This window comes from Monodon monoceros, unplaced genomic scaffold (assembly GCF_005190385.1).
Source record: "Monodon monoceros isolate NGI ecotype Baffin Bay Population unplaced genomic scaffold, NGI_Narwhal_1 Super_Scaffold_6, whole genome shotgun sequence".
NCBI lineage: Eukaryota > Metazoa > Chordata > Mammalia > Artiodactyla > Monodontidae > Monodon > Monodon monoceros.
In genome coordinates this window covers 82,641,822-82,658,269 of record NW_021703783.1, presented here as the reverse complement: position 1 = coordinate 82,658,269, position 16,448 = coordinate 82,641,822, and the positions used below count along the sequence as shown (strand labels likewise).

The 16,448-nt window shown below is 45.7% G+C and overlaps 1 protein-coding gene across 6 annotated transcripts in view; it reads right to left on the bottom strand.

Moving 5' to 3' along the window:
* The window catches only part of STAB2 (stabilin 2), a 161,369-nt gene that overhangs the window by 73,804 nt on the left and 71,117 nt on the right, over window positions 1–16,448 (bottom strand). For all 6 annotated transcript variants that reach the window (XM_029206263.1, XM_029206262.1, XM_029206261.1 and 3 more), the window contains 7 exons: window positions 16,223–16,334; window positions 13,567–13,747; window positions 11,453–11,546; window positions 10,083–10,241; window positions 5,340–5,435; window positions 3,579–3,674; window positions 1,039–1,086 (listed from right to left, as the gene is read on the bottom strand). In XM_029206263.1, the coding sequence (XP_029062096.1) occupies window positions 1,039–1,086; window positions 3,579–3,674; window positions 5,340–5,435; window positions 10,083–10,241; window positions 11,453–11,546; window positions 13,567–13,747; window positions 16,223–16,334 (786 nt within the window). The remainder of the gene's footprint in view (window positions 1–1,038; window positions 1,087–3,578; window positions 3,675–5,339; window positions 5,436–10,082; window positions 10,242–11,452; window positions 11,547–13,566; window positions 13,748–16,222; window positions 16,335–16,448) is intronic.

Below are 16,448 nucleotides of genomic sequence, written 5' to 3'. Positions count from 1 at the left end.
ACCTAGAGCTACTTCTGGGTAGAAGCGGTGGTGGGTTTATGTTTCACAACCGGCTCTCCAGGAAAAACAAACAAACAAAAGCCCCACTTCGTAGTGTTTGCTGATTGCTGTGGTGTAAGTTCTCCCATCATAGCTGATTCCAAGCTACCGCCATAACAGCACAGAAAGTGGAGTTGGGAAAGCTGTGCTCTTGTGAGCTAGGACGAGTGGGTCTAGCACACCACAGGGCAAGCTTATGAGTGTGGGGTGGGTCTGTATGAAAATTAGCACCTGCTATAGGACCCTCAGTCCCTGCTGTCCCGTGTGATGGGGGTCAGAGGGACCCCACATGGAAGCAACAGGAAGGCGTCCTGGAGTGGCTGCTGACCAGACACTGCGTATCTTGGGATCTGTCTTCTTAAAAGGGACAAACCACTTGTCACGATGGCTGGCTGAACCTGCCACCTTGGGCCACTCAGGCAAAGATGACAGAGACTCAGACAACTGGGGTTGGTGGAGATTAGACTCTTTGTTATAGAACTTTCCAAAGGAGAGGGAAAAGCTCCTCTGGGCATGTTGGGCTGAGGGCTAAAGACACATGAAATATGATAGTACTGCAACTATAAATGCCAAATATAATTTGGTGAATTACCGTGATGAATTATGCTGACTTTTCAAAAATCCCTCTTTTGATGAATGAAGTTATACATATATATTTGGATTGGTTGAAAAGTCGACCACCCCAGCTTATCTTAGACCAGAAGCTCTTGGCCCTGGTTGCATGTTAGAATCACCTGGGAAAGTGTTAAAATACACTGATGCCCAGGTCAAACCTCTACCCAATCAAATCAGAGAGTCTGGGGGTGGGAGCCTAGGCAGGGCTACTGAAAAACATCTGTTCCATGTGGCTCTAAAGTGGAATCAAAGCTGAGAACCACTGTTCTAGACAATTTCCCTCCCTCCCCCTCACCAGCTGCATTTTCAGTTTTCTGTTACATGTAGTCCAAATATCTACAATTATTATATCTTCCCAATCCTAATTCCAACAAAGGTACTCACGTTTATCCACTGGTTAAATATAGCTGCTGCAGAGAGAAAGGACAATTCCTTATTCATTTCGTGCAAGAGAGGGAGGAGAGAGGAGAGAGAACACAGAGGAGGATCAATGAGAGGCATAATCACAGGGCATCTCTGGGCATCGTCCTTGCCAGCCTTGTCGATGCCGACATGAATGATGCCCAGGCTGGATGAATCCCCACGTTGCCAGAGCCATGCATTTCTTTCATGTTTAATGGCTCGAATTATCTTCTATATTCGAGGTAAAGGAGTAATTCCAGAAACGTTAAATGAAACAACAACGTCGAATTCGTCCAAATCAGAATTTATGTTGTAAGAACACGGCCACCCAGCCCTAAAGGAGGGTCACAGAACTCAGTAAACAGTCCCCTTTCAGAGCTAGCATTGAGCAGGGGCTTGGGACACAGTGCCAAACCACTCGGGTTTTCTTTCTGGTTTGGCCATTTGCTAGTTCCTTAGGCGAGTTCCTTCATCTCGCTGGGCTTCAATGTTCCCAGCTATAAAACAGGGATGATGGAAGCTCCAGCTGATAGTGCTGATGTGGAAACTGCAAGAGTTAATGTTTCTACAGTGCTTAGAATAGAGGATGGCACGCAGGACACAGTCAGTAGGTTTTAGCAACTATTCTTTTTAACTTATCCGCCATGGGGTTTGTTAATGAACATACACGCTGAACCATCGCAATTGGCACCAAGTTGGAGTGAGGGAGGATGTAAGATATGAAAGAGAAAAGATGGCCCCTGAGCTTATGCAACTTACAGTTGTTTGGGGGATGTTAGGATGTGAAAAAATAACACAGAGGGCTGGTAGATCAGTGACGTTTGAAGGTGTGATAGATTAAAGAAAGCTCTAGACTTTGAGTTTTAAAAGTCTGGGTTCAATTCCTGGGTCTGCCATTTACCAGCTGTGGGATCTTGGGCAAGTCACTTAACCTCTCTGAGAACTCAAGTGCCTCACCTGAAAAATGAAAATGATGATGCCTTGCTCCTGGGATTATGAACATTACATGCATTAATGTATGTGAAAACATTTTAAAAAGTATTAAACACCACGAAAGTGGCAACAACAATTATTATGTGCAAATTTACCAAAAGGCAATACATCTCAGAGCTGTCTTAATTCCTTTTTGAAAGTGGTTGAGGTTATGGAATAAGTTAGTAAATACCGGTTAAAAAGTAAATCAGTAAATAGATAAGTACAAGAGCTGAGATGCTCGGGTAATCCCTTCAAGGAGAGGAGGGCGTGAGCTGGACCTGAACTGCTGGCAGAAAGACCTGAGGCTGGGTCCATGGGGGCGGGGAACGGAGCCAGGAAGGTGACAGCTGGGAAGGCGACAGCTCAGCTAAGCTGGTTGAAGTGAGGTGAGTCCATGTGAAGTCCTCGGAGTTACCAGGCCGAGGATTTGGACTTGATCTTGTTTTCCGTGGGAGGTGAGGGGCATTGTGAAAGCAGGGTGTTAGGGTTTTAAGGTTTTAGGAAATGTGGCCCACGGACAGTGCAGAGAAAATGTTGGGTCCACGCTCCACGGTCTGAATGTCAGGAGACAGGCCTGATGGGATGAGTAGGAGAAACAGGTTCAGTAAAGAGCAGGAAGGACCCTGATAGGCAGGGAGGCCAAGGTCAGATGCTGCAGCTGCCAGGGAGCACGTTAGGGCAGGTGCAGCCCTGGGCACTGTTACGCCAGTGGTTTCCATTGAGAGGAGGGGTAGGAACCAAACTCCAGTGAGTTAAACAAAAAGTGAGTGATGAGAAAATTCACCAATTTACTTTCTCATTTCAGCAAATCTTTATGAACAGTAGGAGTGAAGTAGGAAGCAAGGACAAAGACCTGCCCTCAAGAGTTGACAGTCCAGTGGGGAGACAGACAATTAGGTGGGCCGTGCCCTACGCTGATAGAACATACTAACGGTTAAGTGCTTGGGCTCTGCACGGAGACAGCTGAGCGACCTTAGGCAAGTGTGCTTAGGCTCTCAGTTTCCTCATCTATGAAATGGGCATGAAAATAGCATAAGCCCAGAGGCTGTGGTTTAAAGGGGATGCTGCAGCATGTTAAGGATTTAGTAAGATGCCTGGTACACAGAAGGTGTGCGTGCATGCGTGCACGTGTGTGTGTGCACACATGCACACACACGCACACACACCCCCCCCCCCAAGACAGGGGTAAGCACAGGGTGCTCTGGGTGCCTACAGGAGGCACACAACCCGGACAGGAGTGCCCGAGAGCTCAGCAGGGACCAGTCTGGGACTAGCAAGAGGCAGAATGGCAAGAAAGGGAAGCCAGGGCTGCTTGGTACACAGAAGGTGCCTAATAAAAGTTACCTCCCTTCACCTTGTAGAAAATTTGTGACCCACAGAGCACATATGCCATTTATGAGAAGCAGTTTGCTTCAGATAAAACCTGGAGCAAACGATTGGTAGAACACTTTAAAGCCATCCTAGCCAAGAGCACTTTTTTTTTTCTTTTAAATTTGAAGATTTTTGTCTTTATTATTCTGTACTGGAGCTGATCTCAGAGGACTTACCACTGCGGCGTTTCCATAGCAGAGAAGGCCATCTCCTTCGTAGCCCTCTTGGCAAACACAACTCCAGACACCAGAAGAAGTAAACTGACAGGTTGCCTGATACAAAGAAAATGAGAGAAACGATTTGCTTTCCCAACTAAAGCATTAGGTATGAGGTACACCTGTGAATCCTCAGGCTCCTTCTACAGTGAGAACTGCAAATTTGGGGCTGAAAGATGGTGGAAGTAACCCACAGGCCCTCAGCCCTTTCTGCAGGTTTGGTGCACTTCTTATGGAATCACAATTAGATTCTTTCTTTTCATCCCTGCCAAGATTTAGCAAGCAGAAATCAGGACACACAGTTAATGTGAATTTCAGATAAACCAAGAGGTTTTTGTATAAGTATGTCCCATATAGTATTTGGGGGCACGCTTGTGCCAGAAAAGAATTCACTGTGTATCTGAAATTCAATTTTAACTGGGTGTGTTGCATTTTATCTGGCAACCCTATGCTGGTTCTTCCACGCTTTGGAATGAAGTGAAAGTTCCAATAACCTCTCACGTGTGGAATGTCAGGGCTTGGTTGGGCTTAAATTAAGCAAGAGTGTTGGAGCTTCTTCAGCTTTATGAAGTGCTTTCGTGATTCTTGGGTAACAGATGCTTTAGAGGCATCTCCTCCCATTTTTTTTGTCTTTGAATATTACCCACCTGCCCACACTACTAGGCGTGGGTCTGGCAGTCCTGTTCATGATATGTCACCCCACTCCCTGGCCATCACTGAGTGTCTCATATGTGGGCACTTGGACCCAGCTGGGCTGGTCAGGTCCTTTCTCCTATGAGTTAGAATGGGGACACAGAGTGCTGTTAAGTTAGTGGAAAAACTACCATCTCTGGTAGTTGGGTAGACGTTTTTCTAAGAACAGGGAGTCATCTACCCCAAGATGCACAGAACTGCACTTAAAGTTGGGAGAGAGAGGGAGAGAGGGAGACAAAGACAAAGAGAAAGTACAAGCACAGGGAGTAGCAAAATGAGAAATTGCATGGTCTCAGAGGATCGAGGGAAGAAGCTGCCTTGATGTCGGTTCTAAGCCCGTGGGAAGTTTTGGAATTCCTGACTATGGAGCTACCCTGGCGGCATCTGTCCAACAAATTCCTTTTTAGCTTAAGCGGATTTGCGTGGACTCTGTTCCTTGCAAGCAAAAGCACTGTGACTAAGGTGTCGTCTTCATTGGTTCTGAGGCTGGGTGCTTAGTGATCTGTTAAAAACATGAACACGACCAGCTCTAACATCTTTGCCTGCTCTTCCATAATTTAGACACAAGGCTCAACCTACCCTTGAATGGGCATTTTCACTAATAATTTGGGTAAAACTTTGTCATGACATTCAAAATGGGAGTCTAGTTACCCTTTAAATTATCCTGGTGATTTAGAATTGCCAGATGTAGCAAATAAAAACGCCAAGTACGAATTTTAGCTAAGTTATGAAGAAGTTTTTGTTTAAATCTGTCCTAACATTTGGGTCATATTTGTGCTGCAGGATTATCTGTCATTTACTAGAAGTTCAGAGTTAACCGGGAATCTTATCTGGCAACTGTATGTTGGTTCTTCCAAGCTTTAGAATGGAGTGAAGGTTGCAATAATTACTCACATTCTGCTCAGGGACCCCCCTTTGGGAGTAAGAGAGATTTTGTTCATTACTCGGCCCAGATAAAAAAATAACCCAACCTTCTTTCTTTCTCAAGTCATTGTTTTAAGGATTAATGAAAGAAATCAAGTAACTCACCAGTGGGTGACATTTCCCAGTTTGTTCCAAGCATGAAGTTACTGGTTCACAGTCAATCCCATCACCTCGAAATCCTTTCTTGCACTCACACTCATTCTGTAATTCCAAGAGCAAAGTCAAACGGATTATTGAAAACAACTGCCTTGCATGCCCTGCCCTCACACTGTACCACAAAATGAAGTATGGAAGCCATCACTGTTTGGCTCTTTTAGAGAACACCATTAATGTCTTTCGTTTATTACGCTTCAGCTTCCGGAGCTATTGGTCTCCACATTCTACATTACATTTCCCAGTCTGATAGTCCTTTGGTGCGTTTTGAATTCATTACCCTAGAGGGGCCATATGGAGATTTGTCTCAGAGAGAACTTAGATCCTAAAGAGCATCACAATGGAAAAATTGGCCCCTCCACCTAAGAGGGAAAGATTAAGCAAGTCATGGAGCAACCACTTGGTGGAGATCCATGCACACGGCCACTGTGAGTCTGGAAGGCACATTGTGTAATTTAGAACAGGCATTCCCTCTGAGCAGGCAAACCTCTACATGGACAACCCATGGCTAGTGGCTCAGCAGGTAGACAGGGTCATCATGCAACAAAAAAGTCCCCCCTCCCTCTGGCAAGCTTTAGGTCCACACCAGGGTACATACCTTGGTGAGCAGGGTGCAGGCTGGGTTTCAGCCCCTGTTTGCCCCATAGGCTGGGTACTTTGTGTAGTACACAAACTACACCACAGGAGCAACGGCCCTGATCATGCAGCTATTAAACATGATGACGATGACGATGACGACAGTGGTGGGTTGTATGATAAAATGGGGGAATGTCTGTGCTAAGTACAGAATAGGAACCAAACAAAACTGCAGTGGATCGCAACAAGGTAGAGAAAAATAAAAACCTGTGCATTAAGAAGACCAGAAAGAAAAAATACATCAGCACACAAACGGTGAATGTGGGAGTGCTGTGAATGGTTTTCATTTTTCTCCACTCTTTTACTTTCCCAAACGTCTTTCATTATTAAACATTATCTTGTATTTAAAACATAATTTAGGGGGCTTCCCTGGTGGCACAGTGGTTAAGAATCTGCCTGCCAGTGCAGTGGACTTGGGTTCGAGCCCTGGTCCGGGAAGATCCCACATGCCGTGGAGCAACGAAGCCCATGCGTCACGACTATTGAGCCTGCGCTCTAGAGCCCGCAAGCCACAACTACTGAGCCTGCGTGCCACAACTACTGAAGCCCGCGCGCCTAGAGCCCGTGCTCCGCAACAAGAGAAGCCACCACAGTGAGAGGCCCGTGCACCGCAATGAAGAGCAGCCCTCACTCGCCACAACTAGAGAAAGCCCGCGAGCAGCAACAAAGACGCAACGCAGCCAAAAATAAATAAATTAATTAATTAAAAAAACCCCTATAATTTAAACAGGAGTAATCTCTTCAACAGATAACAAACACAGGTTATGGAACCAGCAATGAACCTCAAAGCTGCTTTCACTAAAGAGAAGATAAAGCATACAACGTAAATAAGAATAGCCCAATCTTAACTGGAAAACAAGAGATGCTCTAAGTCTTATGGATGAACTGGCACATGAGATGCTTCTGTGATGAGGACCACTGCTCTTCAGAGGAGGGAGGATGAGCTGGGAAGTTTCTTCTGGGAAGTGGGGCGTGGCTGGACCTTGGGAGAGGGTGGGAGGAGTGGGGAGTCCATGAAAGCTGAGGGTACATGTCAGAAAACTAAACAGAGGTGGGAAAGTAGGAACATTTGATTGGTGAAGGGTTATTGAGGTGATACAAGACAACCCATTAAGTTGTGGGAAGAAAGGAACAGAACTCCTATTTATGAATTTTTATCTTTAAGGGTATAAGTATTATTTGCTATATATGCTTTATAAGGTAAATTGGGTATATATATATATATATATATATATATATATATATATATATTTTTTTTTTTTTTGCGGTTTGCGGGCCTCTCAATGTTGTGGCCTCTCCCGTTGCGGAGCACAGGCTCCGGACACGCAGGCTCAGCGGCCATGGCTCATGGGCCCAGCCGCTCCGCGGCATGTGGGATCTTCCCGGACCGGGGCACGAACCAGCGTCCCCTGCATCGGCAGGCGGACTCTCAACCACGGCGCCACCAGGGAAGCCCAATTGGGTATCTTATATACAAATATATGCACATGTATACAACTTTACACGAGAGGGCAAGACCTTGTAAGCAAGAGTGTTTAATCTTCTGTACTTGGTATTGGGGTAGCATGTCCCTGCACCCACAGCCCTGACATATTGACCCAAACATGGTCTGTCTTTTAAAATAAAAATTCATGGTAGTTAGGATTTGTGCCTATTTGGAATATATCTACAAGCTTTCGAGCCAACTAATAACACTACTGAGGGCAATCCTAGATACGGCCTATTTTATTTCTTATGTAACACTACAAAAAGTCGTTTCTCTTCCTCTATCTCCCCCATCAGAATGCTTTTCAAATTTGTCTGCAGAAAGGATGATAGAGCAGAAGGGAATAGATACTCTTATGGGTTGAACTGTGCTCCCCCAATCCCACCCCCGCACTCATATGTTGAAGTCCTGACCCCCAGTACCTCAGAATGTAACCTTATTTGGAAAAAGGATTGTTAATATGTAATTAGTTAAGATGAGGTCATACTGGAGTAGGGTGGGTCCCTAGTCTAATATGACTGGTGTCCTTATAAAAAGGGGAGATTTGGACATAGACATGCACGTGGGAGAATGCCATGTGAACACGAAGGCAGAGATTAGGGTGATGCGTGTATAAGCCAAGGAACACCAAAGCCTGTCAGCGAACCACCCAGAGCTGGGAGAGAGGCATGGAACAGATCTGTCATCATAGCTCTTAGAAGGAACCAAACCTGCTGATACCTTGATCCTGGACCTCTAGCCTCCAATCCCGTGAGACATACATTTTTGTTGTTCTATGATACCCAGTTAGTGATACTTTGCTACAGCAGCCTTAGCAAACTGATACTGACACCAAGAAATTGTTTTTCTCTCTCAAATGCGACGTGGCGACTCAGGTGAGTCAAAAACTAATTGAATTGTTGGTGCTTGCTTGGCAAGACATAAGAATGCAGTGAGTTCTTTCATGACTAGGACTTTTTCATGGCTACAGTCCTAGGACAGTTGTCATCACCTCCCCTGGGGCTGATTAACTCCTAAGAAGTAGCTTTCTCTGCCTCTGTCTCCCTTAAATGAGGTTAAGTGAAAGTGACCCACAAACTGTAGAGTATTACACAGTGTTATACAGAAATAGAGTGTGGTCAAGGGTGGCGAACAAGAGGACAATTCTGGAGTCAGACTGTCTGGGTGTGACTCTCACACCGTAATTTGGTTTCTGTGTGATATGAGCAAAGTATTTAACCTCTCCATGCTTCAGTTTCCTCTTTTATAAGATGGAATGATAATAGTACCTATGTGGCAACAAAAGCAAAAATAAGCAAGTAGGACTACATCAAATTAAAAAGCTTCTGGGGGCTTCCCTGGTGGTGCAGTGGTTGAGAGTCCGCCTGCCGATGCAGGGGACGTGGGTTCGTGCCCCGGTCCGGGAAGATCCCACATGCCGCGGAGCGGCTGGGCCCGTGAGCCATGGCCCCTGAGCCTGCGCGTCCGGAGCCTGTACTCCGCAACGGGAGAGGCCGCAACAGTGAGAGGCCCGCGCACCGCAAAAAAAAATAAAATAAAAAAAAATAAAAAGCTTCTATATGGCAAAGGCGACCATCAACAAAATGAAAAGGTAACCTATGGAATGGGAGAAAATATTTACAAGTCATAATCTGATAAGGGGTTAATATCTAAAATATATAAAGAACTCATACAACTCAACAGCAAAAAACCAAACAATCCAATTAAAAAAATGGGCAGAAGATCTGAGTGGACGTTTTTCCAAAGAAGACATACAGATAATCAACAGGTACTTGAAAAGCTGCTCAACATGACTAGTCATCAGAGGAACGCAAATCAAAACCACAGTGAGACAAAGACAAGAAATAATAAAGTGCTGGAGAGGAAGTGGAGGAAAGGGAACCCTTGTGCACTGTTGGTGGGAATGTAAATTGGTGCAGCCACTGTGGAAAACTGTTATGGCGGTTCTTCAAAAAACTAAAAATAGAACTACCATATGTTCTAGCAATTCCACTTCTGGGTATTTACCTGAAAAAAAAAACCAAACAAAAAAACTCGAAAAGGTATATGCACCCCCATGTTCATTGCAGCATTATTTACAATAGTCAAGACGTGGAAGCAACCAAACTGCTCATCAGCAGATGAATGGATAAAGAATATGTGGCCTACGTATACATTAGAATATCATTTGGCCAAAGAAAGAATGAAATCTTGCCATTTGCAATATAATGGATGGACTTTGAGGGCATTATGCTAAGTGAAATAGGTAAGAAAAAGACAAATGCCATATGATCTCACTTATATGTGAAATCAAGAACAAAACAAAACAAAACCAAGCTCATAGATATGGAGAACAGACTGGTGGTTGCCAGAGGTTGGGTGGGGTGGGGTGTGGTGAGGGTAAATGGGGTCAAAAGGTGAAAAAAAACAGTACCTACATCAAAGGTTTGTTGTGACAATTAACCCTTTCCCACTGCTACAAATGATAGAAGAGCTGCAGTAAATTCTAGCCAAAGTACTTCTGTGTCTAGGGGAAAAAACAATCTACTCCAGGAATCCTGCTTCCTCTTGGCTCTCCAGCTCATCACACCTACCTGCCCGGGGCCGATGTACAAACAGGTTGCATTGTGGTGGCAGCTGCCAGCACTGGGCAGCAGGCAGGTGTTGATCTCTGAGCAATCCCTTCCGTCCCCCGTCCATCCCTGACGGCATATGCAGGTGTGGGTTCCCCTGCCAGTTCTGATGCATTCTGCCTACAGGAGGAAAAGCAGCAGCAAAACCTCTGAAACCCCAGTCCAGCCGCAAGATTCCAAGTGCAAAGCAAGGATTTCCAGAGGAAAGAAGCTTATATTTACATGGAGTGCAAAGGAAATGATTAAAACACACATTTGCATTAAGATCAATGGAAAAGGTAAGATGACTTAAAGAACAAATTTGCTTGTTTTTGGCCAGCTAATGGCCACCATCACTAACGTCACTGCCATTTATTGAGCCAGGGATTGTTCTGAATGTTTTGTAGTTGTAAGCCATCATCTTGAGGAAGGTACTGTGATTATCTCTATTTTACAGATAAGGAAACTGAGGCTCAGAGGAGGTAAGTGACTTGCCCAAGATCACACAGCTGTAAAGAGGCATGAACCCAGGTCTGTATGATGCTTTAGCCCAAGCTCCTACCTGTACCAATTCCAGGCCTTTCAGGATGACCACACCAGGAAGCTGAAGGACAGAGTGAGAGGTGCAAGGTAAGTTGTCCAGATGAGGCTGAGAGGGTGGGGCTTGCCCAGGCGCAGTCTGGAGGGTTGGGCAAGGCATTTGCATCTGATGTCATCCTCAGAGCCAGGGGAAGTTCCCGAAGGGATTTCAGCAAGGGGGAAACATGATCTGATCCACTCTGGCTGTGGCTATAGCCAAGAGGAGCATCAGGGAGAACAGTTATTAAACTGTGGGTAAGGAATGAAGGTGACCTTGGCCAGGTGGTGGTGGTGATATTCAGAAGGTATTAATGAAAGCAACAGTCAGTTTGGGCTATACCCCTGACACTAACAGAACTTAAGGCAAGTCACTTAAAGTCTCTGAGCCTCAGTTTCCTGATCAGTAAAATGGGGATAAACAACACCTGCTTCAATGGGTTGGTGGGAAGAGCAAATGAGATCACATACATGAAAGTCACTTGTAAGCTGTAATGTCTGAATCAGAAGTTTATTACTAATGATCTCCAGTATCTGATCCTTTGGTTGTGTTTTTAGAAGCCCAATACCCCTGCACATGTGAACCTGGGGCTCCCCCAGCACACGTGAACTTAGGAAGTGGAGGCTCACAGAAGGTACCTGGCACCATCTTTAAAATGCAGGGTTCAAGCAAATGTGCCTCATGCAATGAAGTCATCTGACACTGCCTCTTGGAAGGTCTTCCCTCAGGATTTCCTAAAAAACCTGGCAGCTTGGAAATAAAGACCAACACTCACATTGCGGCTGCAGCCCCCTCGGGTTAATCCCGAACAAGGGTCCGTCTCTGAGCAGAGGCTTCCGTCCCCTTCATACCCTGCTTTGCAAACACAGCTGCAAAGAAGAGTGAGCGCACAAAGTCAGCCCTAGAAATATAAGCACCAACTATCCCACCCCTCCCCAAGAAGACCAGCCAGCCAGGGGTGAACGTGTTCACGGCCAGGTGGCCTGACACTTTGCCCTTGTCGGGGGAGCCATGTACCATGGTGGCCACCAGCACTCCTGGGTCTGCAGTCAGGTACACCTGGGTGGGTATCCAGGCCCCACCTCTTAGCAGTTGTGTGACCCTGAGCGAGTCCCTTAACCTCTGGGAGACTGTTTCCTCACCTGGAAAATGGGTCTAACATCTCCCTCATAAAGCTGTGGTATAGAGTGAATGCACATGGGGCGTTCAGCAGGGCACTTGCTCACACTTGCACCTTCTCAGGCTCGACACTGGGCGGCTTTTCTGTTCTTATGGGGCTGGAATCTGTCCCTTTATACCTCAAGTCATTACCTCTGGTTCAGCAGAGAACGACGCTCTCTTCTGTGTGACAGTTCAGTGATTTGAACATGACAATCAGGTGAGACCTCCCCTCTCTCCCTTCTCTGATCTCTCAGATGTTCTTTTTTTTAGAGCACAACATTCTCAGGTACCTGATTCCATGATCCATCACGCCCTCAGGCACTCCTCTCAAAATGCTCCACCTTGAAACTTTAGCTGTAAAATAGGACCATTCATTCATTCATTTGTTTGGTCTACCAGTATTGACTGAGTGCCCTGTGATAGGTGCTGGGACACCTATCACACGCCCACGTCACTATTGCAGATTCAGTCATACGTGCTTCACAAAACTCTAAATAAAATTATTTTTCATGCATCAAGAATCCTAGAAGAACTAAATACTTTAGGTGGTCCCCAAATGAAGAAATAGATTGATAGATTGATCTAAAAAAAAAAAAGATTGATCTGTTTCAACATTGATTTACCTAAGTTTATATAGTAACTACAGACCCATGTTGATGATCCCCTGTGGGTGATTAGAGGTTTTTAAATTTATTTATTGTTTATTTATTTACTTTTAATTTTTTTCTGGCCGTGCCTCACGGCTTGCAGTATCTTAGTTTCTGACCAGCGGTTGAACCCAGGCCCCAGCAGTGAGAGCGCCGAGTCCTAGCCTCTGGACCGCCAGGGAATTCCCTTAGGAGGTTTTAAGGGCAATTTCGGTGACTTGCGACTTTCGCCTTATGCACTGATGTATATACGAACTCCTTAGGAGGATGCATTCCTATTGTACCACCATGGAAGAGCAAAGTCAGTCTCTGCCCCATGCTTCCTGCAGACTGGTGGGGGAGACAGGTCACAAACAGGTAAGCAAATGATTAGGTAATTACAAATTCAGAAAAGTGCTGCAAAAATAAGGCTAAGAATTCTACATGTATGTCTGCATTTCCCAGGCTATTTTTTGCATGGTTACTGCCTTTGAACCAGATATTCCCAGAGAGGAAAATTTCCTCTGACATGTTCCCCCCAAGCCCACTTCATATGTTAGATAGCATTAAGAAAACAAATGGTGATCCAGTGACCAACGATCCAATTTCTTGTAAGATGCCTTTAACAGGGGAGTAGTTATTAATGACCTTAGGAAGTAAAGGCGTTTTTAAAGGGTTGGAAAGTTGGTGGGCAAATCTTCATTTCCTTCACATGAGTGATGGTAATAACTGCAGTTTCCATGACTGAACACCTATGATGTACTAGCCCTGGGGCTGGATGATTTGGCATTCAGTTCTTCGAATCTCCACAACTGCCCTGCTAGGTAGGCAACATCACGCTTATTGTACTGATGACAAAAGTGAGGCTCAGATAGGTTAAGTAACTGCCCAAGGTCACACAGCTGGTAAGTTTCAAAGCAGGGCATGCTGCAAACTTTGAACCCAGCTCAGTCTGGGGTTTTCTCCACAAAAGCCATACTGGCAGCTGAAGAGAACAGGGCTTAGTTTATGAAGAGTTTAGATATGGGTTGGGTGTGTCTACAGGTAACACGGTGGCCATGGGCCGTTAAGGATGGCAATCCCCCCTCCCCGACCGGCCTACCTTGCTGTCCCATTGCTGTATTCGCAGGTGGCATGGATGTGACAGAACTGCATGTAGGGCCCGCAGGCTGAGGTCTGCTTGTGGCAGAATCTCCCGGCGGAGCCGTCCCTGCAGGTGCCGGGGAGACAGGCACCGTCACTGTCAATTCTGTTGTCACACGTTCCGAAACTGCACAGACACCCTGGAAGGGAAGGAAGAGGGCCGTTCAGGGCTTGGGGACAAGCTTAGCAATGGGCACATGGGTCATGGAGGACAGGGACCCTCCCCTCACCCCGCACTCACTCCTGTAGGTGCAGAACCCGGGGCTGAGATGCGGAAGGCTCTGGACGCTATTTCTCAGCGTCTTTCTCGTGTGCCAGGACAGCTCTCGGTGAGAAGAGCTTGGTCTTCGGGATGCTTTGTGTGTCTGTGTGTGGGGTGCAGGGGGAGGGTGGGTTGTGATGGTGTGAAAGAGGCCAAGGAGCTCAATTTTCACCTACTTCATGGTAGGAGAGTTTAGTCTGGAAATTTCTCACCTTTTCCTGAAGACATTCTGGAAGTGATTTCTCCTGCCGGCACAGCCTCTGATGTGTGGCTTACATATTTGCACTTCACCCTCCATCACAGCAAACCAATGCTAACTCATGCCCAATATTTGCACACTGACCTTGTTCTAGGCATTGGGCCAGCCTTTATCCTGTACCCTCTCATTCATAGTCACCAGCCTCAGGAGATAGGTATCAATACTTTTACCATCCCCATTTTCCAGATGAGGAAACTGAGGCCCAGAGAGGTAAAACAAATTGCCTGACTTGCTGGCAAGTTCCCAAACAGGGACTTGAACTCAGACCTTCAAATTCCATTTCCGTTAGTGACCATGAGTAACCAGGCGATCAGTATATCGACTGGCATTTCCACTGTCTGTTATCATCTTAAACTTTAAACTTTAGCTGCTAACTTTGCTTTTGATTACAGGTATTTAAAAGTTGCAATGTGAGCCAGCGTATCAGACTCAGGCTCCTCTGCATGTGGAAGTGAAAAGAACATTCTGGAGACTCTCAAAGGCAGGTGGCAAGGATTTGGGGGCTTAAATGTGATCAGAAATGAAGGAATGTGTGGTTTTGCCCCAGAAGGGACTGATGGGAAAGGGATTTGTGTCGGGGCTTGGAGCCAGCATCCAGGAAAGAGAGACACAGTGAGGGCTGGCAAAGCACAGCTGGTTTTAAAACAAACAAAACTTTTCATAAACTTTTAAGGACGTCAGGGCTTGGTTAGCAAGGAACAAGACCCCAGAATGAAGAGGAAGCTCCCCTGCATGAGGCGGTGGGCAGCAACAGACCTGGACAAGAGGCTTTGGAGCGGGAAGCCACCACTGCTGCCCCAGCCTCGGCATCGTGACTACTGGCCTCATAAAAATGCCTATGTCAACAGGCTTTGGAATAAACTCCTATTTTTTTCCCTCAGAAACCTTATTTGGCAAAAAGAGCATCAGACTAGGATCAGCAGCCACAAATCTGCTGGGCTCTGGTGTCCCGTCCTTCTTGAGAGGTAGCCATGAAGATCAGACAAGGTAAGAGAGGAGAGGGGTGGTGTGTTTTGTAACAGATGAGTGGAGTTAGTAGTGATAGTAATAAGAATGGCTTCATTTATTGATTATTTGCTAGGTGCATGCTCTGGGCTAAAGTCCTAAATTATGATCTAACTTAATCAACAACCTATGAAGTGGGTACCAATATTGTCTTCATTTTATAAATGGGGAAGTTAAGCTTCAATGAGAGATTTCTTCCAAGGTCGTAGAGCCAGTAAGTTGCAGAGTGAAGACTGAACTTCAGGTTGGTTTGACTCCACAGCAAGCTCTGGTCTATTCATTTTTTTTTTTCTGTCAAGTTCTAATCTTAGCTTAGATAGATAGATGTATATTTCTATCTATGTACTTAAATATTCACATGGTGTTATTTTTAAGAACATAATGTGTTTTCTAAGATTATATAACTGCATTTTTTTTTTCAATGCCTAGTGTTGTGGAACTTCCTACATGTTCTATGAGCTTCTGGACATTTCTATCACTGAACTTAGCATAAGAGTAACAGTACCAACAATAATAGATAATAATAACAATAACAGATAATAATATTGGTAGTGCATACTAGGCGCTAGGCATTGTTTTAAGGCAAGTGCTTTCCATTTATAACTTGTACTAGCCTTACGAGGTAGTTACTATTATTATCCCCATTTTATAGATGAGGAAATTGAGGCCTAGAGAGGTGTAGTAACTAACCCAAGGTCACACATTTAGCAAAGGGAGGAGCTGATGGAAGAGGACTGCTTGAAAGATGGGGAGTCTGTTTTCTGATATGGAGCCCACAATCACTTCAGGTATGTGGGGAAACCCTAAAAGACTGGTTTTCAAAGTGTGGTCTTGGGCCAGCAGTGTTGACATCTCAGGGAACTTGTCAGAGATGCAAATCCTCAGGTACCACCCAGGCCTCCTATCTCAAAGCTCTGTGAGTGGGGCCCAGCAACCTGGTATGTGCACTGTTTGGGACCCAAGTGCTTAAGAAATACCCTGTGATAAGGGCATCCACCAAGCCAAGGGGCACCTGATACCAGGACTGCACTGCAGTGCTGCAGGGACCCCGGGTGAGGAGCAGAAGGCAGCTCAGGAAGCGACACTTACTTTTGTCACACCGAGGTCCGTATTTATTGGGGTCCGAGCAGAACTGACACTGGGAGCCCTGGAAGCCATCCTGGCAAACGCATGTCCCATTGCCGTCGAGGCCATCGGCGCACTGCAAACAAAGGCAGGGCCCCTGGCCATCAGGACAACACGCCCCAGGCGAGGAGTCCCAGATGCTTTCGTTTCCTGGCCTGCTTCTTTGACTCAGATTCAATTCTGCTTGAAA